A 19201-nucleotide genomic window follows, 5' to 3' on the forward strand; every position below is an offset into this window, starting at 1 on the left:
CATATTTACATTTTAATTTCAACCTAAGGCTTTCTGTTTGGATTATTTCCACAGCTCAGAAGATGAAATGAGGTCAATACAAATTGCATAATTATAGTAAATCTCCGTGATCACGGAGTCTTGAAAAGTATGACATTAGGTTTCGAATGAGTCAGTGATGTCATACAGAGTGGTGTATCTACTGATACTTTGTGGCAGTCATTTGATAAGTTAGTCTTCTGGATGGATGAATCTTTAATGTACCTTTGGTATTTTAAAAGAAGTATTACACTGTGCTCGTCTGGAGTACTTACAGCCTTGCTTCCCACAGGAATGCCGCCTGCATTTACCCAGCTCCTCCAGAGAATCCTGGGAGCAGTCCTGGCCCTGCTCCCCTTTGCTTGATCAGGCAGCCAAGCCTGTTCACACGACCTCATACTTATGTCTCAAATCCATCTCTTTATTTTTATCCCCAGTGGTGCCATTCCAGTCCATGCCAAAATTACCTTTTGCCTGGACTACAACAAACAGTCTCCTACTGGGTTCCCCTGTACTGCTCTAGCAGCCAGAGATGCTGTCTCAGCCCATCAGGCCCCAGCTTAAAATCCTCCAGTGGAGGTAACCCTCCCACTACGTCTAGGACACCACCCCAACTGCCTCAGGATGACCGACACTGTGTGCTCTGGACCAGCTGCCTCTGCCATCTCATCGTGCACTTACTCTTGCTCATTCTCTGTGCCCTGGTCACACTGGATGTCTTTCTGTTCCACCAGCTGGTTATCCTTGCTGACTCAAAGCCTGTGCACATGCTGTTCCCTCGGCCTGGAAGGCTTAGCCATTTCTCCTTTCATCGAGCCTAACTTCTACTCATTTTTCAGATCCACTCTGATATATTAGTTTCTTGATCACCACCCCTCCCCATACCTAGATAAGGCGTGATGCCTCTGTTACAGCCTTTCATAATGTCCTATTTGTTTTTTTCTTGTTGTTGTTTAATAGCACTCATACAAAAAAATCGTTATTTGTATAATTATTTGTTTAATGCCTATTTTTCTTCTATTGCATCATTAGTAGAGATTAGCACAAGATTCTAATCTTTGGTAGAAGCCAAATAATTAAATTTTTCAGAACTGTTTATAAAATAAAAGTAAATAGGCTACAACAGTGGACCTCAGGGATTCTCCTTTGAGTAGAGCCTCAGTGACTTGGGTAAATTTGTGGCATATTTAAGCTCTCCCTCAAAGATCATTGTTTACTTTTTGGTTCTTGGCTTAGTTAAAAATAGGTCAGTTGATGGGGCCGGCCCCGTGGCTTAATGGTTAAGTGCGTGCACTCCGCTACTGGCAGCCCAGGTTCAGATCCTGGGCATGCACTGATGCACTGCTTCTCCGGCCATGCTGAGGCAGCATCCCACATACAGCAACTAGAAGGATGTGCAACTATGACATACAACTATCTACTGGGGCTTTGGGGAAAAAAAGGAGGAGGCTTGGCAATAGATGTTAGCTCAGAGCTGGTCTTCCTCACCAAAAAGAGGAGGATTGGCATGGAAGTTAGCTCAGGGCTGATCTTCCTCAAAAAAAAAAAAAAAAAAAAGTCAGTTGATGAGGCCAGCCCCAGTGGCCTAGTTGTTAAGTTCAGCACACTCTACTTCGGTGGCCCAAGTTCGGTTCCCGGGTGCAGACCTATATTGCTCTGTTAATGGGTATGCTGTGCTGTGCTGTGCTGGCAGCCCTCATACTACAAAATAGAGGAAGATTGGCATGGATGTGAGCTCAGACAGAATCTTCCTCAGGAAAAACAAAATAGGTTGGGTTGCTAGACAGTAGACCTCTGGAATGGTGCTACCATTCTTATTCCTTTTAAAAAAGACATTGCATGAGCTCTAAAAATTACTTTCCCCATATGTGTGGAAGGTTGCCAAATGTAAAAAATATATATGTACGTGTACATATCATCCTCTCCCACATGTAACTGCCATAAGCATAATTTCTGTATCCGGTAAGCAGATCTTACCTTAACAGTTCATTCCTTTGCTGTATTAGCTGTTCATTTTGCTGCTTTAACTTGGAAATTTCCTTTTCTAGCCGTATATATTCACTTTTCAAAATAAGAGCCTTTGTGCTCTGTACAATGCCGCTGCCACCTCCACAGGTTAAGGGTTTCTTTGAAAGCTGAGAATCAACATGTTCTGATATCACTGTGGGAGGCAAATACACAGAGGGGTGGTAATCTTAATTCTCTCCAAAGTTCAAAATGAAGGAAACATTACTAAGTTAAATAAGTCACTATAAAAACCAAAACATATCAAGCAGCAGCTCCCTGGATGTCATCCTTGACTTCCTCCCCATCCCTCATCTCTTATGCCTATTAGATCATCGATTATAAATATCTCCAGGGCCGGCCCGGTGGCGCAAGCGGTTAAGTGCGCGCGCTCCGCTGCAGTGGCCTGGGGTTCGCCAGTTTGGATCCCAGCACGCACCGATGCACTGCTTGGCAAGCCATGCTGTGGTGGCGTCCCATATAAAGTGGAGGAAGATGGGCGTGGATGTTAGCCCAGGGCCAGTCTTCCTCAGCAAATAAAGAGGAGGATTGGCAGATGTTAGCACAGGGCTGACCTCCTCACCAAAAATAAATAAATAAATAAATAAATATCTCCAGAATCGCCCTGCTTCTCTCCACCCACCAACTCTACCACCATAATCCGCTATGATCTTTCCCCGTGATGGCAGCACTGAGAGCTGTCCCTGACTGTCACCCCCCACACCAGTGGGGTCTCTCCCCGTGATGGCAGCACTGAGAGCTGTCCCTGACTGTCACCCCCCACACCAGTGGGGTCTCTCCCCGTAATGGGAGTGGTGAGAGCTGTCCCTGACTGTCACCCCCCACACCAGTGGGGTCTCTCCCCGTGATGGCAGCGGTGAGAGCTGTCCCTGACTGTCACCCCCCACACCAGTGGGGTCTCTCCCCGTGATGGCAGCAGTGAGAGCTGTCCCTGACTGTCACCCTCCACACCAGTGGGGCCGCCTGGACGGCTTCTTCCACACACATTGTGTGTGGTGTCTACTCCTAGGCATTCAGTGTGCTCTAACTACTCAACACATATTTGTTAACTAAATAAACCGTAGAATGATATTAAAGCATATATTATTAAGTATTTTACACTGTGTGTGTAATAGTAACGTAAAGAACTGTTTTGTAAATTTTAGGTAAAACTGCATAAAAATGTGAGGTGCTTATAAAGTAGGATAATCCACTGGGTCACTGACTATTTACAAAGGAGGGGTAAAATGTGTGTGGCGAAGATAGTCAATGTCCATTTTCTTTTGAACTACTTTGCATTCAGGTACAATATGTTCCTGAAAGTCCCTTACAAATCAAGAGTAATGATCCTGACCCTCCTGTAACAACAAAAGTTCTATTTTTATCCTTTGAAGTGTTCCAGGTAGGAGCTGCGATTGAGCTGCAATAACACTAGGGCTGTTCACACTAAATATGTGCTAGACAACATCTTTAACACGATCTCTATTTTTTTTTACATGAGTGGACGATACACACAAATATCATCTTACGTTTGATGACAGTTAGGACGTTCAGTGTTCTTTCACACAACTGAGTCTGACTCTGACAAGTCTATATAGACTCCAGGCGGTCTGGTGCTCTCCTCACGAGTGCACGTGCCGTCACGTGACGGCCATCCTCCTGGAGACCTCTGACCCTCCCAAGTCTACACAGAATCCAGACGGTCTGGTGCTCTCCTCATGAGTTCACACGCTGTCACGTGGGGGCCATCCGCCTGGAGACCTCTGACCCTCACAAGTCTATACAGAATCCTGACGGTCTGGTGCTCTCCTCATGAGTGCACACGCCATCACGTGAGGGCCATCAGCCTGGAGACCTGTTTCTGAGTTTAGTTCAATGCTGGTCCCACTACATAAAGCTGCCCCAAGTACTGTTCACCATTTTCTATTTTCAAATGAAACACAAGAGACAGAAATATGGGAGAAGGTATAGTGTGAGGAATGTATATGCCAAAATTTGATCATTAGATTTGAAAACTGGGCACTTGAGATAACTTTCAAAGAGTTTGCCAGTAAGCATCAACTCTGTATTTTCAGTACTAAAAACAAGTAAGATAATATTGACTTATTTTTACTGTGTACTGATTATATTTTTACAGTGCACATGGTTAAAATCTATTAAGACGTGCTTGTATTTTTATTAGGAAGGGTGCTTCTACCCTGAGAGTTAAGTCATTCTTTTATAGTACTGAAGGTATCTTCACTAATATGTAAAGATCTGATCGTGCAAAGGTAAAATTCATATTTTTCCAGAATCTATAATGGATAAACAGCTGAGATTACAGGAAACGAAGGAGATGTCAGAGAATAAATACGATCCCAACGAATTCATTTTAAAAATAGTTCTTTCTAAACTAGTGATTAATTAGGTTTATTCTTGACTGTCAAATATATGAGTAGTCCTCAAAATGTGTAAGTATATTGAGAAGTAAGATGGAAAGAATCTGGAAATATCAGGATTTTCTACTTACTTGAAGTATCTTGGGCCTGTTGATTTCTTCTAAGCTTTTCTCTCAATATCCTTATAACTTCTTTTTGATGTTCTACAGTGGCTTTTGAAGAAGTAATTCTATTGAGGACAACAACAGGAATATGTAAAATGCCTGCAACTCATTTTTAATGAAGAATAAACAGAACTGCTGTAAGGATTCCCTGATAAGATACATCACATTGACATAATATGCATAAGCAGCAGCAGATCAGCTCCCAGGATACGGCCCTGGTATCACGCACTTTATAGCTGTAAGTAACACCACCACATTGTGAGTGTTCTGTTTGGTTGCAGGGGCAATTTTTTTTAACATTGAGAAACCGAGTCTTTTTAAATTTCTGAAAGCCCAACAGCTATTATTTGGATATTGAGCAAAATTACATTCAGGGGCACCATAAAACAAATAACTGGGTTGTTACCATGAGGTCCTAGAAGCATCTTGAAGCTACAGCAATTACCAGAGCGTAAAAGCGAAAAGCAGCTTCCTGTCTACACTGTCAGGCAAGCAACCCCCGGCTGCAGCTCTGATCTGAGGTGACACAGTCAGAGGCCAAATTCTGCTCCTTGTGCCCAGTAGGGAAAGACATTTTGTGAATTGTTTGCTTTAGCATTAATCAGTAATGCTAAATTATGAGACCTTCTGCCTTTCTTAGAGACTGAAAGAATCTGCTGATTCTACCCTATAAGTAAAACTGCTTTTTACAATGATGAATTTAATAAGTATAAGCTCCACTAAAACCAACAGTCCTATCGACAGAAGGCTGGTGAGAACGCATGAAGATTCAGAGTGCTATGTTTTGGGCAAAATTAGATAACATCATTAAATATTCATTAAACACTTACAGGAAGAATAAAAAGTGTTAGACGTCAGAGGGGATCTTAAGAAATCCTCTAATACAAACCTATCCTTTTATTGATTATAAATGTGAGGACCAGAGAGATTAAACAGCTTGCAAAAGGTGACATATTAATAAATGGCAACATTATATTTCTAATTCAGTTTCCCTGACTCTCTGTTTAATGTCCTTTTTTTTTTTTCGGTGAGGAAGATCGGCCCTGAGCTGACATCTGTTGCCAATCTTCCTCTTTTTGCTTGAGGAAAAAGATTGGCCCTGAGCTAACATCTGTGCCCATCTTCCTCTATTTTGTATGTGGGACACCGCCACAGTGTGGCTTGATGAGCAGTGTGTAGGTCCGTGCCTGTGATCGGAACCAGCAAAGCCCGGACCACCAAAGCAGAGTGCGTGAACTTAACCACTAGGCCACTGGGGCGGCCCCTAATGTTCTTTTCATTATGCTGTACCACAAAGAACTTTAGGCACGCTACTATATACGGTACTGCATGTAAAAAAATCAATAAAAAGAGGATATGCTCCCAGGCACTAAGTACTACAATTTAAAAGGAAATACAACGTTTACACAAAAACACAACAGGAAGAACAAATGAAATTAAGAGAACCAACAGAAACCTTAGTCAAACTGCTAAAAACACACACACATTCTTGGGGCCAGCCCAGTGGCACAAGCGGTTAAGTGCGCGCGCTCCTCTGTGGCGGCCCTGGGTTTGCCAGCTCGGATCCCGGGCGCGCACCGATGCACCCCTTGGCAGGCCATGCTGTGGCGGCGTCCCATATAGAGTGGAGGAAGATGGGCATGGATGTTAGCCCAGGGCCGGTCTTCCTCAGCAAAAAGAGGAGGATTGGCAGATGTTAGCACAGGGCTGATCTTCCTCACAAAAAACAAAAAAAAACAGAAAGAAAAACCACACACACAGTCTTAATACTCACTTTCAAACATAAAAAGGCCATTTTTAAGCTATTTATATATGATTGAGCAAGAAGCATGCAAACACATAGTATGTTAGTAATTGATCAGAATTGTGCTTGTTTTTAAAACCTTTGCATACGTAATGAGAATTTAATAAATTTAAAATCTGTAGATGTTTGTATTTATTTTACAAAAAGCAATAACAATATCAACATATTTTAAAAAGTTAACTAATACAAAGAAATTTAGACAGTTTAGAAGGGAAATTTAAGCTATTAAAGTCATATTCAATTGAGACAAAGACATACTCCTTCTCCAACTCCTTGGCATTTCTCATCTTCTCTAGGTCTATTTTCACCAGTTTTGTTTTGAGATCTTCAATTTCTTCTTTATAGGGCTTAGCTCCTAAAGCAACTTTCTCCTAAATTTTTTACAGAAAAGAAAAATAAAGTAATTTTAGACCAGTTTCAAAGACTTGTTAACTGCCTTGATCTGGTAGGAACATTTTAAAACAGCAAACTCCAAATATATGAAAAGCAGGAAAGGCACAAATTTTAACCCTAAAATGAATAACAAATAGATATTTGATGTGAAGTATATTTAAGCTATTGGAAGCTAATGTGAATTAGAAAACCTATGACTGCTATTTCTTAAAATAAATTTTTTTCCAGATTAAAAAAACAATATACCTAAGCAAAATGAAACAGAAAGGTTGAAAATAATGAAATGGGTAGACAAAGGTAAATCAGGAAAATGAGATGAGAGATGAACAGCAATATAAATATCAAAGAAGAACTGAACTCAAGGCACAAAATCTTACAAAACATTCGTGGGGATATTTGTGCTCAAGGACAGTTCAATCTAGTGATAGAAAGGCACCTACTTTCCACTCAGAAAAGAATTATTCATATATAATACAAACATATATATACATCTTTTTTAATAGGTTTAATTTTTTACAGCAATTTTAGGTTTATAGAAAAATTGAGCAGAGACCCCCGTATACCCTTGTTCTCCCACTAGTTTCTCCTATTATTAACATCTTGAATTAGTGTGGTATATTTGTTACAAATGATGAGCCAATATCAATACATTATTGTTAACTAAACTTCACAGTTTAGAGTTTACTGTTTGTATTGTACACTCTTTGGGTTTTGACAAGTGTGTAATGACGTGTTCATCATCACTGCATCATATAAATTAGTTTCACTGCCCTAAAAATCTCCTGTGCTCCACCTATCTATCCCTCCCCCTGAACCCTTGGCAATCATTGATCTTTTTACTGTTTGCCTAGTTTTGCCTTTTCCAGAATGTCATATAGTATGTAGCCTTTTCAGATGGGCTTTTAAAAATTAGCAATATGCGTTTAAGATTCCTCCATGTCTTTTTGTGGCTTGATAGCTCATTTCTTATTCTTGCTGAATAAATCATTCATTTTTTCTATCACTGTTAGCCATACAATGGATTACTCTTAGATACTGAATAATAAACCCATCTAAATAGGGACCCAGAGAGCTCTTTATTCCTCTAGGCTTTCCCCCCAGTCCCCATAAAAACATGTGCACACTCACAATGGCTAGCAAAGACTAAAAATATGCAAGCTTCCAAAAATGAGAAGCTCAACTTAAGGAGATCGATGAGTGGGTCAGACGAGCCCATTCGTGGAGAAGCCCGCCGTTTGCTCAGTCACAGCACCAGTAAAAGACGCCGGCTTTCTGGACCAGATGCTGATATCAGGGACTCCCTGAGCATGTGACTGGCTGGAGTGGTGTGTTTTCTAAGAAACTGCCATACTGTCTTCCAAAGTGGCTGTACCATTTGCGTTCCCACCAGCAATGAACGCGAGTTCCTGGCTCCACTCCTTGCCAGCGTTGTGTTGTCAGTGTTTTGGATTTTGGCCATTATGATATTTTCAGATACTGTGAATGTGTAGCGGTATCTCGTTTTTTAATTTGCACTTTTCTAATGACATATGATGTGGAGCATCTTTTCATATGCTTATTTACCATCTGTATATCTTCTTTGGTGAGGTATCTGTTCAGATCTGTTGCCTACTTTTTAACCATGTTGTTTGCTTTCTTATTACTGAGTTTTAAGAGTTCTTTGTATATTTTGGATAACAGTCCTTAGATATGTGTTTTGCAAAGATTTTCTTCCAGTCTGTGGCTTGTCTTTCACAAAGCAAATGTTTTTAATTTAAATGAAGTCCAATTTATCAATTTTTTTCCTTTCATAGATTGTGCTTTTGCTATTGTATCTAAAAAAGTCAACGCCAAACCCAAGGTCACCTAGATTTTCTCCTATGTTATCTTCTAGGAGTTTTCTAGTTTTGTTTTTTACATTTAGGTTTATGATCAATTGAGTTAATTTTTGTGAAAGGTGTCCAGTTGTTCAGCACCATTAGTTGATAAGACTATCCTTTTCCATTGAATTGCCTTTGCTCTTCTGTCAAAGATCAATTGACCATATTGTGTGTATTTATTTCTGGGATCTCTATTCTGTTGCATTGATCTACTTGTATACATTTTGTTTTAAAAGTTCAAAGAACTCTAAAAACATTTTATTCACTTATGACACAAAAGAGAAAATTTCAAGGGCCTGGCCCACTGGCGCAGCGGTTAAGTGCGCACGCTCCTCTGCTGCGGCCCTGGGTTCGCCAGTTTGGATCCCGGGCACGCACCGCCGCACCGCTTGTCAAGCCATGCTGTGGCGGCGTCCCATATAAAGTGGAGGAAGATGGGCATGGATGTAAGCCCAGGGCAGTCTTCCTCAGCAAAGAGAGGAGGATTGGCAGATGTTAGGTCAGGGCCAATCTTTCTCACAAAAAAAAAAAAAGAAAGAAAATTTCAATATATGCTAAAAATGCAGAAATTACAGTAATTTTTTTCCACAATATAATGAAATAAATTAGTCACATGTAACAGTTTTAAAATAATTCTTGCATAAAAGAAATCGAAATTGGAAATGCTGACTTAGAAATGAAAGACAATGAGAATTCCATATTTCAAACCTATGGCATGTGAGCAAAGCTGCACTCAGGAAATCCTGACAGCCTGAAACAATTCACTAATAACTTGAAAAGTCTGAAAACATACGTTCTTAACTAACATCACCTATTTATCATATTTTTGATGGATTCTGGTGAGAAACTTTCCTTGTTCTACCAGAAAATGAATTCCTTTGAGATTCCAGTTTGAATTACATTAACTTTAGAAATCAATGTGGGAAAAACTTATGGTTGTACAGTATTTAGGCTACCACCTAGGAAATGGCATGTTTTCTTATTTTAAACACAGGCTCTCCTATATTTCCTTTTAGAGTTTTGATGTTCTTTTCATATATGTTGCCTCATTTTTTGTTAAGGTTAGTCACTCGAGCATTTTATTTTAGATTTTGTGCCCGTTATAAACAAGATCTTTTTTTTCCTATTCTGCAGGATGTCCCTAAAGTTCTAGCGTGGTTTAAATTGTTAACAAACTCACTGCTACTTGATATAAATAATTTGTAAAGATACAACAGAAGAAATGCATTAAGCTTTAAACAAAATTGTTAATGATTCATTTGTTCAAATTACTGTCTTCTATATTCATTTAATAACCCCTACATTATATTGGACAGTTAGATCCAGGCGAATTAAAATAGTGGTGAATAGGTTAAAAGTTAATATCTTTGCATTTTATTATGCCAAGTCTTGAGTTAAAAACACTCTGTTGCATTTTATAGAATATTTATATGATATACAGAAACAAATTCTTAAAAATTCAAACTGTATAAAGATTTTATGGATACCATGTATTTTGTTTCTTTTCCCACGGGTGCTGTACAATGGCATACCCTATTATATTATCTAAATGGCCACTTATAGTACGCAGGAAAGATATTTATCTCTCTGTAGATACCTGTCTCAATCTATACTGAATGTGGAGAAATTCATTGCTCACTCCCTCTTTCTTGAAACACTACCTTCACTTATATGAAGAAACTGGAACCATTCTCTCTTGCCCGCCACTATCCCTTTTCTTTTTCACTCACTGGCTGCTCCATCTCAGTATCTTTTGGTTACTCCACATCTCTTCTCCATGATGCTTATGCCCTCATCCAGTCTCATGATTTTTATATGCTGATGATTCCCCAAACTTAAAGTTTTTATTTTTTTATTTTATTTTTCTTTGTGAGGAAGATCAGCCCTGAGCTAACATCCATGCCAATCCTCTTTTTTTTTTTGCTGAGGAAGACTGGCCCTGAGCTAACATCCATTGCCAATCCTCCTTTTTTTTTTTCCCTTTTTCTCCCTAAAGCCCCAGTAGATAGCCATATGTCATAGTTGCACATCCTTCTAGTTGCTGCATGTGGGACGCGGCCTCAGCATGGCCAGACAAGCGGTGCATCAGTGTGCGCCCGGGATCCAAACCCGAGCCGCCAGTAGCAGAGCATGCACACTTAACCACTAAGCCACGGGGCCAGCCCTGATTCTCCAAACTTATACCATAAGTCTAGACCTTGCTCAGACTCATATATCCAATTGCCTAAGTCATATCTCAACCTGGGTGTCCTCAGTAGGCATTTCAAATTCAACATGTCCAAAACTGAACTCTCATTCTGCTTCCCCGGTTTCAAACTTGCTCTTCTGGCATTCTTTCCCATTTCCATAAATGGCAAGTCTATCCTTTTGGCTGCTCAGGCCAAAAACTTTGGAATCATCTCTGACTCCAAGAAATATGAGAGGTACATGTTTGGCTTTCTCTCCAATAAATGAAATCTAAATATTTTGCAAAAAAAAAAAAAAAAAAGAAAAGAAAAAGAAATATGAGAGGAAGAGACATGTGCCACTTCTGGGCCAGAGCCTTTAAGAGTAGAGATTTTAAGACAATTTTCAGCCTCCTCATCTTGTCCCTTTTCTGTGGCCCGCGCACAGAGAGCTTACAACTTGGCTTTAACCAGGCAGATGAAATCAGCACCCAGGGAGTGGTAGAGAAACAAAACGGGAGAAACGTGGGCCTCTGAATGATCATGTGGAATGGAGCCATTCGCAACCTGGAACTCACACCTTTATGTGTGAAATAAGCTTCTATTTTGTTTGAGCCATTGCATTTTTGGTCGTGTTTGTTGTAGCAGCTGGCACATCACTAACAAACACACCCTCCTTTATTCGATTTTCAAGGGGCAGCCTTTAAAATATTAATTCAGACCATATCCTTTTGCCAAAATCCTCTGATGACTTCTCATCTCACCCAGAATAAAACCCAAAGTACTTACAACAGCTTACAAGACACTTTATGATTTGGCTCTCTGCTACTTCTCAACTATTTCTCCCTCTATCCCTTGCCCACTCTGCTCAGGCAATGCTGGCTTTCTTCCTGTCTCCTTGAACATGTCTCAACTACTTGTGTGTCGGGGCCTTTGCATTTGCTACTTCCTTTGCCTAGGAGGCCCTTCCCTCCTACACAGCTCACCCTGTCACTTCATCATCCTAATAGTGTGGCTCTCCTCAACTCCCCTTGCAAAATCACATTCCTACTCTCACACCCCGACTCTCACTCAATACCTATATACCCGTCTGGCTTAATTTTTTTCCATTGAACTTTTCAGCATTTGACACACATATATACTTGTTTATTTTCTGACTTCCTGAACCAGAATGTAAGCCTCTTGAAGGAGGCTTTTTTTCCCCCATTGCAGTACACATGGCATCTAGAACAATGAATAACACATAGCAGGTACTCAACAAATATTTGTTGAATGAATAAAAATGTGATCATTTATTTGAAATATTAAAAAACTACTTTATTCTCAAAGATTCTAAAGCTTTACAGTTGATTTTCTTGGTTTTTAGCTTTACCAACAATTTTTAATTGTGAATTAAGGTTATTTCCTCTTGCCTCTCTGTTTCATGCTTCACTGAATGAACTAGAATTTTTAGAACAATGTTAAATAATAAAAAGAGCAGATATTCTTGACTTGTTCCTAATTTTGGAATGAAGAGACACTGGAGTAGGAAGAGTGAACTGAAAGGCCTATTAGGGTCCGACCCAAGTAGCAGAAGAGTGAGAAGTGGCTGGGGCTAAAACCAGAGGGAGGAAGGATGTGATGAAGGAGGGCAAGACTTGTGTAATGGCACTCAAGCTACAAACATTTAAACTACGTTCTTTCTAGAGAGAACAGGTCAGATTCAGCCCACAGGCTACAGGTAGGACTCAATAACGGGATTAAGTAAGAAAAAAAAGAATTTTAAAATGTACTTATCTAACAGAGTGTTAAATATTTAGATAAGAAGCATTTTTTTTTGAAAAATAAAAAGAAATATATTTTAAACTGTAAAGAATATTTATGTTTTTTAAAAATAATTTTCTAGGAAGATAAAAATAATCATTATTTTGCATGAAAAGATACACCTACATTTGATTTCCAAGTTGTCACTTGCTTTTTTAAAGCTTGAGTATTGAACTTCAGACATAAAAGTAAAAGATTAGAGGCCCAAATTATGTGCTAAGCTCAACAGTAAAAGAAAAAAAAGTCTTTTCTTTATAAAATGAGTTTGTTGTTACCTGAAGCACTTGGATCATTTCTTTCGTTTTTTCCAGGCATTTATTTGATTCATCAACTTGCGACTGAAGTTTTGCTATGATGTCATTAGTCACCTCTAGTTCTCTCTGCATCTCTATAATCTTGTCTTCCTTGTGCATGGCACTTTTTCTCGCTTCACAGAGTGCAGTTTCCAGCTCCTGAATTGTCTATTAAAAGCACACACATATGTAAGGTCTGCCGTGAAGACAGAATCACAGTATACAAGTTTAAGACAAAGATGATCATATACGGGTATTAACTTTTCAGACTGCATTAACAAAGGACAGAAAAGAAGAGAAGCCAAATGGGACTCAATTTACACAGGTATTATTTTTTTCACTTAGAAGCAAGCTGATGATTTTTGGACAAAAAAATGCCCAAATTTTACATAAGGTTTAGTGCTTATTTTATTTACTAGTTAGCATGGTGCTAAGCATATTAAATAGGCACTGACATTTTAAATTAACACTACTTACAGAAAGTATATTTGTTAATTGACTCTTTAGAGTAATACATGTAACATATCTTTCGCCTTCTTTTTATTACCTAGTTTTTAGCTTGAAAAATACAAGTATATGGAAAAATTCAAAGGCATATAATGAAGAGTAAGTTCCCTCACCTCAGAAGCCCCACCGACTCTGTAGCAATGACTACTAAACTCTTTCAAGTGTATCCCGGTGGAAATTTTCTATATGTATCTAAGCATATATGAATATACAGTTTATAAAAACAGTAAGTCATACACACAATACGTGTAAGAAGAAAGTACACACACAATAGTGCGAAAGAAGAAAGTGCCAAAGCAGGACTGCATTTGAACATCAACAAGACAGAAATTATGACTACAGAAGCGCTACACAATTTTAACATAGACAAAGAAGACATTGAAATTGTTAAAGATTTTGTTTACCTTCATTCAGTCATCAATTTAAATGGAGGCTGTAGTCAAGAAAGCAAGAGAAGACTGAGACTCAGAAGGGCAGCAATGAAAGAATTAGGAGAGATCGAGTGTAAGGAAGGGTCATTAGAGACCAAGGCCAGGATTATCCACACCCTCGCAGTCCCAGTTATTATGTACAAGTGTGAAAGCTGGACAGTGAAGAAGACTGATGGGAAAAAAATTTACTTGAAATCTGGCGTTGGAGCAGAGCTCTATGCATGCCCTGGGCTGCCAGAAAGATGAACAAGCAGGTCCTAGAGCAAATTAAGTCTGAACTCTTGCTAGAGGCAAAAATGATGAAACTGAGGCTGCCCTACTTTGGGCACATCATGAAAAGGCAGGATTCTTTGGAAAAGGCAATAATGCTGGGGAAAGTAGAAGCCAGCAGGAAAAGAGGAAGACCAAATATGAGATGGAGTGACTCCATAAAGGAAGCCATAGGCACGAGTCTACAGGAGCTGAGTAGGGCTGCTGAGGACAGACACTGTGGACATCACTCATGCAAAGGGTAGCCAGGAGTAGGAGCTGACTTGACGGCACATAACAACAACAAATATATAGTTCTGCCTTTTTTTTTTTTCTGAGGAAGATTAGCCCTGAACTAACATCTGTGCCAACCTTCCTCTATTTTGTATGTGGGTTGCTGCCACAGCGTGGCTGGCAAGTGGCGTAGGTCCATGCCCAGGATCCAAACCGCGAACCCAGGCCGCTGAAGTGGAGCGCACCGAACTTAATCACTAGGCCATTGGGGCATGCCCCCTACTTTTTTTAAATTGACAATATATTTTCCAGATCTTTTCATTATCAACACATGATCTCTCACACTTTTGTTTTCATGGATACATACATCTTGTTTCACGGAGGTACTATAAACTAGTTAACCTGTCACCTACTAATGAACATTTAGGTTATTTCCAGTTTTTTCTAAGTACAAAAATACCTGAATTTAAATACCTGAATTTGTTCATATCTTTAAGATTATTCACATACATACAACACGCAGGTCTTCCTGGAAAATGTCTGTTTCTTTCTGGTCCATGTGGAATTTATTTTTGTTTAATGAATGAGGAAGGAGTCTAGACTTATTTTTCCAAGATGGCTAGCTGGTTGCCCTGATTCAAACATTAAGTAAACCATCATATCCCCACTGAGTTGACTGCTATCACTATTGTATAGTAAATTCTCATACTCATTTGGGTATACTGCCGAATTCTCTACTCTGTTCCACTGCTCTATTTCTACATCACCACCAAACTACTCTATGCTACTCTAATTTGGCTTAATTATCAAACTAGGGCCGGCCCCGTGGCTTAGCGGTTAAGTGCGTGCTCTCCGCTGCCGGCGGCCCGGGTTCGGATCCCGGGTGCGCACCGGCGCACCACTTCTCCGGCCATGCTGAGGCCGCGTCCCACATACAGCAACTGGAAGGATGTGCAGCTATGACAGACAACTGTGTACTGGGGCTTTGGGGGAAAAACAAATAAATAAAATCTTTAAAAAAAAAAAAAAAAAAAAAAATTATCAAACTAATAGCATATAATTTATTATCTGATGGGGTATTTCCTGGGGTCATTGAAGATGGAATTTCCTTCTGCTTCTTTACCTTATTGCTTTAGAAGATGGGATTCATATTTCTGCTGTTTTTACCTCTACAGCTGACTGTAGTGGTCAGCAAATCAATAAACTGTATACTAGTGATCTTCTAGTTTCCACTAGTAATTAATTATTAAACTAGTTGTTGATGTTTTATCATAAATATTTATTTTAGTAAAATGGTAAGTTATAATTTACTCTTGGGTTCCCCACTAAGACATTCTGTGCGCTAACAAAATAAAACAGCATGTCTGCTTTACAGATTCCCAAGTAAGGGTAGTTTTAATAAAGTAACTGGATTATTCAAATAACGTACTGATTCTTGGCTACAGGTTAATTTGCATAAGAATTTATTACATTTTTAGCCTCTTCCATTTTTATTTTGATCATATTAACCAATATTAAACACTGATGATAATTAGAGAAAAGCTAAATTGCTCTTTCCCTCTAAGCTAGTTCTGTATATAGACACAGATTATAATTTAATAGAAAGTCACATGACTTAGGAAACATAATGTACGGTAATAACACCTTAAGTGGTGTACGTATCTGCTAATCAAATTAAGCTATGAGTTACTTCTGTTTTATAATTCAAAGTGAAGATCTTATATAACAGTTATAATTAGTTGAGTGAGAGCCACAATAGAACTATATTTAAAAAATAAGCCCACCATGCACGTTTTTTAATTTTTTTTGTGAGCTAACATCTGTGCCCATCTTCCTCTACTTTATATGGGACGTCGCCACAGCATGGCTTGACAAGCAGTGTGTTCCTGCACGTCCGGGATCCGAACCTGAGAACCCTGGGCCGCCGAAGCGGAGCGCGCGCACTTAACCGCTACACCACCAGGCTGGCCCTTCATGCACGTTTCTTAATACATTCAATACTGTGATTTTGCTCTGAAATGTTATACAAGATGCATCTATAACTCTGTGATGAAGCTGCAAATTGAAAAACATAAGAAATTTCACACCTCTGTGGTTAGTTGTGTAGCTTTTGATGTGACATGAAGATTCTTAGCGTCTTGTGTAGCAGGATTAACAAGGGCACCAGATGTCTGAGACATCTTCAAAGTTTGATAGTTTTTAAACAGTTTTTCATTCTCCTCTTTCACTGATTTCAGGTCACGTTCCCATTCTTTGGCTATGGTCGCATTTCTTTCCTCAAACTCTGTTGATTCATTCATTATACCCTATTGAATAGTAAAGACACCATTATAGCTTCTAAAATGAATTACATATAAAAAAACAAACCAGTATGAAAAATACTAGAATTCTAGGACAAGGCATATGCTGAAATTCATTATTCAGAACATTCTAGAAGAGTACTTTAAAACAATGTGAACATTCTTGGTGATTTGCATCAGTTCCTGACAGTTCAGATGTTGGATATTGATGATGAGAATAAAAAAAGAATAAAAAAAGAATAAGGACTAGAGAGGATTCACATTGATTTGTAAGATGATAACTTCACTTTATTAGATCAGTATGATATATGAAGAGGAATCTGAAGAATTGTGCGGATTAAAGTCATTACATGTGTTACAACACATATAATGTTATATATAAACATTAACTGACGTCTAATAGCACAGCATACACAGTAAACTTAACAACAATCTACTTTCCTGTTTCATTTCAAACCTCAGTGTTTATAGGGAAAAGAATTCACTAACTTTTGGTAACTAATCTGAAAATCCTGTATTTCTGTACAGGGAGTAACTGTCAATCAATACCCTCTTTTACATCAAAGGCTAACTCACTCTGAAATTGCTCCTATCATCTTTTACTTCCTATCCCTACGGGATGTACTTTTTGCTCTCATCATGAATGCCTTCTTGGTCTTACCTATATCTTTCTTTGTGGCATTATGGCAGTTCTATCAGACGTGGATCCTAATTAGCTGTGTTCTTGCTGGCACCCTGGACTCTCCTTGCTCTGGACTACCGACCTCCCACCACACACAGTCATCAATTCCTACTCTCAGATGCTGGAAGAAGCCACGTATCCATGATGGTCCACACAGCACAAATCCCTACATTCTAATCACAGCTGGGCCCTCAATATTATAAGGAAAACACTGAATTATATGGAGATTATCTTATCCAAACACTGGTTTTATGTTTTTCTTCACTGATTGTGGACTAGTTTTTTTTTTTTTAAACAACTCATTTACGATTTTGCTAGCTTGGGGTATTCTACAAATGTGATTAACTATCCACAGGAAAACATTTTTTTAAAACGTTATCTATATTTCAGTGTGATTTAAGTATAGTTTCCAGACGAAATTAAAGTGTCAGGAAAGAACTACCCAAACATGTGAAATATAAAACCAATCTTACAAGTTACAATATTAATCTAGCTCCCTTTGCTCCAGTTGCATATATAACAAGCAACTTTCTGGTTCCTGCCAATTTTACCAGGTGTAAGAGGCAGGGATTTCTTCAGAAAGCAGAATGAATCTTCTGACCAGTGGAAAGTAAAACAAATTAATAAACTGATCTCGGGCAATGTTGGTTCTTATGAATCTGTCCACCAGGGCTGGTCACCTTGGGAACAATGACACAAACCACATTTTTGAACCTCAGAGTTGAAGGATCAGCACGTATGATAGCGACAGCACCAAGGTGAGAAGCATGAGGCCTCATTAGGTAGTGGGCCAGGCCCGTCCATGGCTTTACCACAGTTGCTGCCTATAGCCCTGAAACAGGTTCACATCTCACCCTGCCTGAGGCTACTTGGGGAAAAGGCTCAATTCCTACAGAAGCAAGTAAGGACAGAGGAGAGGGCAAGAAGATTCAAGATTTCACAAGTGGAAACGGATTATTATACACCAAGATTTTATTATCTTCTTTACAAGTATATTTAATTATCTTAAGGAAGCATAATGTGTTAGAGGAAGACATGTTTTACAGAGTCAATTTTTTTCAAATAAAAAAATAAAGTATATAAAAATAAATGAAAGAAAATATACTTAAAATTAAGTTGCTCTAAGTCTTTTTAAGAATGAGGTACAAAAATTAAAGCAAACAATAAAAAGAATAAGGTAGCACAAAAAAATTACTACTTACAGTTATTTTTTTATTATAAAAGTTATTCACTTGACAAATCCTATCATTTTCTTTCTGGATGCCATTTTTAAGCTTTTCTATATCAAAATGAGTATTCAACCACTCTTCCAAAAACTGGGTCATTTCTTTCCTATTACATAGTACTTGTTGAAATTCAGTCTTTATGCTGTGGAAGTCACTTTCCGAAAAATCTTTGAGAATTTCCTGTGTGAAAAATAAGAGTGAATCTCCTTACCATTAGGCAAGTTTTTATCTAAATATCATACAAATATCATAAAAAGGGGAAAATAACCTTACTGAACTCTCATTCTTAATATTTTGAAATATAATTCTAATTTATTCTAATTATATTAGAAATATAATTCTAATTTAAAACTCTACTTATTTGAATAATAAAATTTTGGCAGTATAGGCTATGTGACGGAGGCACATCTATAAGTTCTGCCTGTTAGCATTAAAACCTGTTCAAAACTATGAATTGTGACTAATAATCACAATATATGAAGTGCCTCTGGATGCAGATTTTCTATGCATACAGCAGGCCTTCCATGCGTCCTGGGAAGTGGATGGGCCTCACACTGCTGGGTGAGAGCAGGACATTCCGTGTTGAGTTGTTACAATAAAAATGTTTCTGACTCCCAGTCACAGATCTAGGAAGCTTTAGAAGGCATTTGGAAAAATATGCTGGGCTTCCACAAATTCCCACTTGCTGATG

General features: G+C 38.7%; 1 protein-coding gene across 5 annotated transcripts in view; it reads right to left on the reverse strand.

Annotated features, from left to right (window-relative positions):
* LOC101404594 (centromere-associated protein E-like) overlaps window positions 1-19201 on the reverse strand; it is a 49079-nt gene that overhangs the window by 3249 nt on the left and 26629 nt on the right. For all 5 annotated transcript variants that reach the window (XM_087449181.1, XM_087449183.1, XM_087449180.1 and 2 more), the window contains 6 exons: window positions 18487-18690; window positions 16390-16608; window positions 12864-13049; window positions 6627-6739; window positions 4532-4629; window positions 1996-2179 (listed from right to left, as the gene is read on the reverse strand). In XM_087449181.1, the coding sequence (XP_087305307.1) occupies window positions 1996-2179; window positions 4532-4629; window positions 6627-6739; window positions 12864-13049; window positions 16390-16608; window positions 18487-18690 (1004 nt within the window). The remainder of the gene's footprint in view (window positions 1-1995; window positions 2180-4531; window positions 4630-6626; window positions 6740-12863; window positions 13050-16389; window positions 16609-18486; window positions 18691-19201) is intronic.

The sequence above is a fragment of the Ceratotherium simum genome, chromosome 25, assembly GCF_057802395.1.
Source record: "Ceratotherium simum simum isolate JZ-2026a chromosome 25, ASM5780239v1, whole genome shotgun sequence".
Classification (NCBI taxonomy): domain Eukaryota; kingdom Metazoa; phylum Chordata; class Mammalia; order Perissodactyla; family Rhinocerotidae; genus Ceratotherium; species Ceratotherium simum.